This window comes from Salvelinus namaycush, chromosome 17 (genome assembly GCF_016432855.1).
Source record: "Salvelinus namaycush isolate Seneca chromosome 17, SaNama_1.0, whole genome shotgun sequence".
In the NCBI taxonomy this organism is placed as follows: Eukaryota; Metazoa; Chordata; class Actinopteri; order Salmoniformes; family Salmonidae; genus Salvelinus; species Salvelinus namaycush.
The window spans coordinates 12,526,837-12,536,587 of NC_052323.1; the positions used below are offsets into that span (position 1 = coordinate 12,526,837).

General features: G+C 43.7%; 1 protein-coding gene across 1 annotated transcript; it reads right to left on the minus strand.

Moving 5' to 3' along the window:
• Positions 1–648: 648 nt before the first annotated feature.
• LOC120061916 (protocadherin beta-16-like) lies at positions 649–4,871 on the minus strand. Its single transcript, XM_039011697.1, has 2 exons — positions 2,493–4,871; positions 649–807 (listed from the first exon to the last, which is right to left on the minus strand). Exons 1-2 carry the CDS (start codon positions 4,869–4,871, stop codon positions 649–651), a joined length of 2,538 nt encoding a protein of 845 aa, XP_038867625.1.
• Positions 4,872–9,751: the final 4,880 nt, after the last annotated feature.

A 9,751-nucleotide genomic window follows, 5' to 3' on the forward strand; every position in this document is an offset into this window, starting at 1 on the left:
TACTCATCTCATATGTATATACTGTACTTTATCCCATCTACTGCATCTTGCCTATGCCGTTCGGGCATCACTCATTCATATATTTTTATGTACATATTCGTATTCATTCCTTACACTTGTGTGTATACGGTAGTTGTTGTGGAATTGTTAGGTTATATTACTTGTTAGATATTACTGCATGGTCGGAACTAGAAGCACAAGCATTTCGCTACACTCGCATTAACATCTGCTAACCATGTGTATGTGACAAATACATTTGATTTGATTTGGACCCTGGGCCAGACCAAAGCTCCTGCGGTTGATGAGTGGTTCAGATGTGCAGAAGTGTGGAGCAATATTCACGTGAGACTCCAGAGCGCCGTCCTCCATCAAAAGGAGCAGGCAGACCACCACCGCAGTGAGACCCCAGTGTACCACCCTGGGGGTCGTGACTGGCTTTCTACCAGGAACCTCCCACTCCGTCTGGAGGTGACGTATAGGTTACAGCTTCACAGTGACTACCGTATCTCACCTTCTTTTCATGTCTCCCTTTTCAGGCCGGTGGTTCCTGGTCCCCTAGCTGATGCTGTCCCCCACGAACCCCTCCACCTCCCCTGGACATCGGGGGGGGGGGGGGGGGGGGGGGGTCCGACCTATGCCGTCAAATCTCTACTGGACTCCTGACGTCATGGGGTTCGGCTCCAGTATCTGTTGGACCGGGAGGGTTATGACCCAGAGGAGTGGTGTTGGGTTCCCGTGGAGGACATTCTGGATCCCAACTTCATCCGTGAATTCCACCTTCGCCGCCCGGACTGCGTCGTCCTGCAGCTGGAAGCCACGCGTCGGGGAGGGGGATGTCATGTCTACACCCACTCCTTCCCACCGCCGTTTGACGTCGCCGGGATACTAACCACCGGTCCTGGGATCCATCATTACGCACACTTGGCATCAATCATTATGCACACCTGCACGTCACCATCAGGCACACCTGGACTCTATTATCTCACTTATTACCTCTATATCAGGCACTCCCTTAGGTCCTTTCCTCAGTCAGTATTGTTTGTCTTTCATGTCTATACTCTACTCTTGTTTGTTATATTGTTCAATGTTCCATTTATTATTAAACTCACCACTTGCACTTGTTTTCCGACTCCCAGCGTATACGTTACAGCCCGTGTTAGGCTACAAACTATCCAAATTATCCACACATAATTTCAACCGCCGTAGTCCTATAGCATTCCAAAATATGAAATCCCTAACACACACAATATGCTCCATCCAAACTCAAATATGACATTAAAAATACATTTCAAAGCCACAGACAAGGCCTGTCATTTAGAATCATTTGTGCACCATTCTGGCATACAAATCGACAAAAACACCCAATAATTATATAGATTAGCATAAGAAAACGGTATTCCACAAAAACATGATAAACTCTCTATCTACAAAATGTACGTGCAATCCAACCATCCACACTCGTTTCTGCAGTGAAATGGCACCAAAGCTTTCTGAATGAAATCACCAGGGGTGGAGTACTGTATATTACCTTCCTCTGCTGGTGAACAGCAACATTTTGTGCATCCCTACGAAACTATTATTTGATAGTCTGCTAAACACATTTTAATCAAAGTTGCTGGTAGACTGTATGCTTGCTTGATCAAACATTGGAGACAGGTATGCCACCCAGCATAAGCGAAAAACCAACTAAAAACCATGGAAAAATAAAACAACACATTTAAAAAATAAAAAAAATCGTAAACTCAGCACAGGCTAGGCCTACACTTATGTGAAAAATAAAAAAATGCATTACAAAATAGGTAGATCTAGCGTCTAAAATATATTTTTTTCTAAAATGCACATGGCTGTTGCACTGTCATTTTGTAATCTGGAACTCATCAGTACAATCCACAAAAACAGTGAGTAGAACTGACAACAGGAAAGTAATAGCCTCGTGACAAACAAGTACTCGGAAGAAGCCCTAACGCCTTTACAACAGAAACCGAACATACCAGCACCACAGACAGCGACATCCGCTACTGCTCAAAGAAAAGCTCCCTACTTTTCTCATCATAGTATAGTCCAACAGAGCTTTGTCTATTTTTCTCTTTTGCAATGCCATCCAAGTAGGCCAACAAACTGATTCCAAATAGAACAAGCGTATCATATGTTTTGTAACATAAAAATTGTGCATTAGGCAAATCGTAAAAAAATGAATAAGTTAATTTATCAATCCTACAAAATGTTTTGAACCACAATTCATATAATCTGCAAAATGTCGGCATTGAAATGAAGGTGCTGAATTGATAACATAATAGATTGCACCATAATGTTTGGAGCTACGTTTAGTTGTTTAAACAGTGGCAGAGAAAACAGACGTTATGATAGAACCGTGGGAATAGTATTTTTTATCCTGAACAAAATTACTTTGTAAAAAAACTACCTGCAGTTGTAAAACACCTGCCACAGAGACTCTAGAGTTATAACGCATGTCTGTTAAAATAAAGGCCTACCTCTGGGGATCCCTCGGAATCGCGAAAGTCTTCAGCAAATTCAGTTGTAGTTTTTCTCAGTGTCTGGTCCAAGGGCATGGTGTTGTCATTGTAAGATGTAACAAACTTGAAGTCACTTGTGCGCGATCCCGTCGTTAGGTATGCGTCATAATTGTATGTGCTGCGGAGAGTTCCCGCGCCATCCACCTCTGCGTAGTTGGGAGGGAGATACGCACTGGGGATGGCGACCGCTCCGTCAAACAACAGTCGGGGCTTTCTCCTGCGGCAAAACCTCACGGCCAGGATGACAATAATGAAGGTGAGGAAAAAGGTGGAGACGGACACCAGCGCGATGATCAGATAAGAGGTGAGTTTGGAATTGTTATCATCATAAGAGACATCTTTCAGTTCTGGCATTTCAGCCAAGTTATCAGAAATCACCAAATACATGCTACAGGTGGCAGAGAGAGAGGGCTGTCCGTTATCTTTCACTGACACAATGAGGTTCTGTTTCATGCTGTCAGATTCAGAAATGTCCCGCTGTGTCCTGATCTCTCCGCTGTGGAGACCAATAGTGAAAAGTCCCGGATCAGTGGATTTGACCACATGATAGGACAGCCAGGCGTTCTGCCCGGAGTCCGCGTCCACCGCAATCACCTTGGAAACCAGAGAGCCCCCGTGCGCAGCTTTGGGTACCAGCTCCGTCATGAAGGAGTTTCCCTCCGGGGCGGGGTATAGTATCTGAGGAGAGTTGTCATTCACATCCGTTATGAACACACTGACCGTGACGTTGCTGCTGAGCGGAGGAGAACCGTTGTCTCTGGCCACCACGTGGACTTTAAAACTCCTGAACTGCTCATAATCAAACGACCTCACAGCGTGGATCACCCCCGTGTCTCCGTTAACGGATAAAAACGAGGACACCGGGACACCGTTCACCTCACCAGGTAAGAGAGAATAAATCACTGTACCGTTCTGTCTCCAGTCTGGGTCTCGTGCAGTAACGGAACACACGGAAGAACCAGGTTTGTTATTTTCAGTCACGTGGGCTTTATAGGACTGTTCCTCAAACACAGGTGGGTTGTCGTTGACGTCAGCTACAGATAACTGAACACTTTTGGAGGAGGACAGAGGTGGAGAGCCCTCGTCGGTGGCAGTGATTGTAATGTTGTAATCAGACACTAGTTCCCGGTCCAGTTCGCCCGTGGTCACCAGAGAATAATAGTTTTTGATGGATGGCACCAGCTTAAAAGGAATGTTTTGCTGAATGGAACAGCGGACCTGTCGGTTATTCTCAGAGTCTCTATCCTGCACGTTAATGATGCCCACCTCGGTGCCAGGTGACGCGTTCTCAGGTATGGAGTGAGTCAGAGATTTTAGATATAGCTCAGGGGCATTGTCATTTATGTCTGTAATATCTATAATAACTTTACTGTCCGACGAAAGACCAAAGCCATCTTTCCCTTCAATAAAAAGTTCAAATTGTGTCTCTTCTTCATAATCTATTTCTCCTGTCACTCTAATTTCTCCTGTATTCTGGTCCATAGTAAATACATTCCTTGCTGTTTCAGATACTCGACTAAATTCATACGTCACTTCCCCATTCACCCCCTCATCTGCATCCGTAGCAGTCACTGTAACCACTACAGTATCTAAAGGAGAGTTTTCAGGCAGACTGGCTTTATAGACGGCCTGGCTAAACACTGGGGCGTTATCGTTAGCATCAAGTACAGTGACGTGTATGACTACAGTACCTGATCTCTGCGGAGTGCCTCCGTCTACAGCTGTCATCAACAGTTTCAACTCCTGCTGCTCCTCGCGGTCTAAATCTTTGTCCAGAACTAACTCACCGTATTTAATACCAGCATTATTCGTTTGCAAACCCAAAACAAAATTATTATTCCTTTGTAGTACGTAGTTTTGCACTGCGTTTTGTCCAATATCTGCGTCGTGAGCTGCGTTTACACGATAGCGAGCTCCTTTCACAGCGGATTCTCTGATTTCTACCTTAATTAAATCCTTGGGAAATATGGGTGAATTATCGTTTATATCTTGGATATGAAGTGAAATATGATGCAACTCAAGTGGACTCTCTAGGACCAATTCGAATTTTAGTATGCATAAAACCTTTTCTCCACAAAGCCCCTCTCTGTCAATCCTCTCCGCAACAATCAAATCCCCGGTACTCAGATTAATGTCACAATACCGTTTGCGGTTTCCTTCAGTATCAATACGGGCCTTACGAGCGGAAAGTCTGCTCGCCTCCAGCCCGAGATCCTTGGCTATATTTCCAATAACAGATCCTCGTTTCATCTCCTCCGGAAAAGAATAGCTCACGTCTCCATAGGCGGAGTGCAGCGGTGGAAGAAAGAAAGCAAAGCAGAAGACCAGGCCTGACATTGAGAATCCTTTGTTCAGCATCCTTAGACTTCCAACAACATCCATATATATAGTTAACCAGATCGATGTAAGGAGAAAGTATTCCACAAAAAGATCAACATTCACTAGAATCTCAAAACAAAATATGTGCGCAGTCTGACCGTTTACCTCTACTGTTTTCTGCAGTGAAACGACACCAGAGCTTTGTTAATGACAACACCAATGGGTGGAGAGCTGTATCTATTCTACCTCCGCTGGTGAACAGCGACACTATGAGCACCCTTCAGAAATTACACGCTGACATTGGGCTAAGAACATTTTAAAAAAAGTCGCAGATAGACTATATTCATGATCAAACATTGGAGACATACATGATATATGCCCCCAGCATATGGAGATAACCTAATAAGCACAGTCAGTAGCTCAACTTTAGTTTTAGAAGTTAGAAGCGGACATAACCTGTCGGGGTGTCTGGGGGTCCTCCCCCAGAATTGTTTTTGGCATCTAAAGCAAATTTTCTGCATTTCTACACAATCTAATATGACCCACGGCCCTTCTAGCCATCTCTATTTAGAACAACAAAAAGTCAAAAAAAAGTCAAAAATGCCCACAGTCATCAAGATATAGGTAAGAGAGAATTATTTAATATGTTTAAGTGATTGATAAAACTGAACTAGATCAAATGTAATTCAATAATCAATATTGTGCTGCACCTTTAACCAATAGCCTAACAAATGAACAACTCTTTAAAAAATAAAGTACAAAGACACATTTCAGCCCAAGCCTCCTCCATGCCCAATCCTCACCATTCTAGTCAATAACTAAATTCTCTCCCCAACACAATTTTCTTCACAGATTTTTTTGTTTAATTTCCAAGGGAAAGGTTTGGAAACAAGTTAAAAAAATAAAAAAATAAATATATATATATACACTGCTCAAAAAAATAAAGGGAACACTTAAACAACACAATGTAACTCCAAGTCAATCACACTTCTGTGAAATCAAACTGTCCACTTAGAAAGCAACACTGATTGACAATAAATTTCACATGCTGTTGTGCAAATGGAATAGACAATAGGTGGAAATTATAGGCAATTAGCAAGACACCCCCAATAAAGGAGTGGTTCTGCAGGTGGTGACCACAGACCACTTCTCAGTTCCTATGCTTCCTGGCTGATGTTTTGGTCACTTTTTAATGCTGGCGGTGCTTTCACTCTAGTGGTAGCATGAGACGGAGTCTACAACCCACACAAGTGGCTCAGGTAGTGCAGCTCATCCAGGATGGCACATCAATGCGAGCTGTGGCAAGAAGGTTTGCTGTGTCTGTCAGCGTAGTGTCCAGAGCATGGAGGCGCTACCAGGAGACAGGCCAGTACATCAGGAGACGTGGAGGAGGCCGTAGGAGGGCAACAACCCAGCAGCAGGACCGCTACCTCCGCCTTTGTGCAAGGAGGAGCACTGCCAGAGCCCTGCAAAATGACCTCCAGCAGGCCACAAATGTGCATGTGTCTGCTCAAACGGTCAGAAACAGACTTCATGAGGGTGGTATGAGGGCCCGACGTCCACAGGTGGGGGTTGTGCTTACAGCCCAACACCGTGCAGGACGTTTGGCATTTGCCAGAGAACACCAAGATTGGCAAATTCGCCACTGGCGCCCTGTGCTCTTCACAGATGAAAGCAGGTTCACACTGAGCACATGTGACAGACGTGACAGTCTGGAGACGCCGTGGAGAACGTTCTGCTGCCTGCAACATCCTCCAGCATGACCGGTTTGGCGGTGGGTCAGTCATGGTGTGGGGTGGCATTTCTTTGGGGGGCCGCACAGCCCTCCATGGGCTCGCCAGAGGTAGCCTGACTGCCATTAGGTACCGAGATGAGATCCTCAGACCCCTTGTGAGACCATATGCTGGTGCGGTTGGCCCTGGGTTCCTCCTAATGCAAGACAATGCTAGACCTCATGTGGCTGGAGTGTGTCAGCAGTTCCTGCAAGAGGAAGGCATTGATGCTATGGACTGGCCCGCCCGTTCCCCAGACCTGAATCCAATTGAGCACATCTGGGACATCATGTCTCGCTCCATCCACCAACGCTACGTTGCACCACAGACTGTCCAGGAGTTGGCGGATACTTTAGTCCAGGTCTGGGAGGAGATCCCTCAGGAGACCATCCGCCACCTCATCAGGAGCATGCCCAGGCGTTGTAGGGAGGTCATACAGGCACGTGGAGGCCACACACACTACTGAGCCTCATTTTGACTTGTTTTAAGGACATTACATCAAAGTTGGATCAGCCTGTAGTGTGGTTTTCCACTTTAATTTTGAGTGTGACTCCAAATCCAGACCTCCACGGGTTGATAAATTTGATTTCCATTGATAATTTTTGTGTGATTTTGTTGTCAGCACATTCAACTATGTAAAGAAAAAAGTATTTAATAAGAATAGTTCATTCATTCAGATCTAGGATGTGTTATTTTAGTGTTCCCTTTATTTTTTTGAGCAGTGTATATAACACATCCACCTACACATATACTGTACATTAACACACAGAAACAACACATCCTCCATATAATTCATCTCATAGCCCTAATAGTACTGTAGAGTTCATTTTACTTGCACACAATATAGCTGGGTAGCCCCATCCTGCCCCTAGTGGTCCACCACCCTGCAGCCCCCAACCCAACACACCCCACTCAGGTTTAGGATCTTAGTGAAAAAATCATTATTGGTTTCAGGTGTGTTAGGCCAAGGCCAGAGAGACAACCAACAGGACGGCAGATCCCCAGGGCCAGGACTGAGCTGCCCATCAGCTAGGGATAGCCTAAATAGGTATCTCCCCTGACGTGGGCATGTTTTCAATACAGACTCCTTTTGTCGTACAGTATTCCATAGAAGTCATTCAGACCTTATAAAAGTTGCCCAGTATACCCTTAATCTGGTAATAAATCACATCTAATGACACATAACCTGATATTTCTGCGATCTATTGTGACATTGTGGGAGGATAACCAACCTTCCAATTAATGGCAATGCATTTCTTAGCCGTTACAAATGCTAGGTTATACAGTTTTCATAACAAATGCATATAGGTCCTCTTTTGTGCTTTACACCTCCAGCACAGGAATGGCATTTCTGAGTGCACATTATTCAGTTTCACTCGCATATAGTACGTTCTATGAAAGGTCTTAAACTGCAGTCATTTATGTCTGAGTTTATATGACTGGGCATTTAAACATAACTATCCATTCATGAACATCAATAGCTTTTCCCAGGTCTTCCTCACGTCTTTTAACCCTTGATACAGCTGAAATCAACTTTAGACGATTGTCAGACTGCCTTAAAATAGTTTAAATTTTTCTGGCTTGTCCAGTGTTTGCTGCACAGAGTGAATAAAGTGTTGTGTCTGCAAAACTTCACCTCAGCTTCATCACAGACTGGTCATCCCTGGCTGCCTGACCCTGCTGAGACCCCTGTCACCATCTGATCCTGCTAAGATGAGGCATGACAAAGAATTACCTTGGTGTACATTTCTACATTATTTTATACAAGAATATAATCAATGGTTCAATAATTGAAATGACCATTATTCCCAGATCCCAGACTGTAACTTTAAGATGCTGTCCTGTAGCTACTGTAGGTCTACCAATCAATTCAAGATGGAATTTTATATCATTCACTGATATTGTTAATATACCGCAAATTCACCTGACCTCCGTAGACTTGTCTTCCCTCTCTGTCTGACCCTGCTGGGACACCTGTCACCATCTGATCCTCCTCAGACATGATGAGCACAGTGTTGTGTCCTGACTGTGCACCACGACAGTGAAGCCTGTAGAGCTGTTTATTACTGTGTCAGTGTGAAAAGTAGGGAATTAGCTAGAGAAAGTTATAGATCAATAAAACGTTACATTGCTCCAATTGTTCTAATAAAAAGTCACATTGAGCTGAAAAAACGTCAGAATGTCGATCTACAATCATTTGCCCGCTGGATTCATCGTTTGATTCAGGTCTAGTGTGATTGTGGTAAAAATAATAGCTAACGTTAGTGAGCTAGTTAGCTCGCTAATGTTAGACAACGTTTGGCTAGCTCTCTCTAGCTAACGATACTTCAACTGGTGAAAGATAGCCAAGTTCATTTACATCTGTTGAAACGGGACAAAACTAAATCTACAAAACATTTCCATACACACAACAGCTGCTAGATATGCAGTGGCATGTATTCATGGATGCCAAGTGAAGACAAAATAAATTGACCAATATTATTTATTTTTTTTTACATTTAAAATAATGTATCTTTCGTCTCTCTGTGTTTTTGTAATTTTACTTCAATTTGCAAGAGGCTGAACGTATCTCACCGGAGAAAGCATCTGAGCGAGCAAAACAGCGCCCCTCTGTCTTTGTATGTGTAGGCCATCTAACTGATGCTGTCTGGTCATAAATAGTATGACATTGTTGCCGCCCGTAGAATTGAATGCAAGGGAAGCCAGCGAGCATTTGGCCTCCCTTGATAAAAAAAAGTTTAAAATAATAGCCAATCAGCGTTGAGCTAAACTGATTGAGCTCAACTGTGAATGGTCCTGGCGCATCAAAAAAAAATCCAGTTTGGATTTGGTTTCAATCCTTTTACGTTCTATCAAGAGAAATATGTAATTGACAGAAACAACTTGAATTGTTGCATCTCATTGTGTGTGTTGTTGTCCTCCGGTGGCCAGCTAGCTAGCTAAAATTGGCCCTTTCATAAATTAGCAATGGATGGAGACAGGGATTTGAACTTGTGGTTTTACTTAGTTATCCGTTCTGGCCAATGATTATAACTGCTATTCTGATCTAACCATAAATTCGTACATTGTTCACCTGGACTGAGAGGATGTTAGTTCAATACGTAGTTAGATGTAGAAGGCTAATGT

Coding starts and splice junctions, on each gene's coding strand:
- LOC120061916 (XM_039011697.1), bottom strand. CDS start 4,871: ATGTCAGGCCTGGTCTTCTGCTTTGCTTTCTTTCTTCCACCGCTGCAC. Junction 808..2,492: donor ATTCCGAGGGATCCCCAGAG/GTAGGCCTTTAT, acceptor CGTGGCTTCCAG/CTGCAGGACGACGCAGTCCG.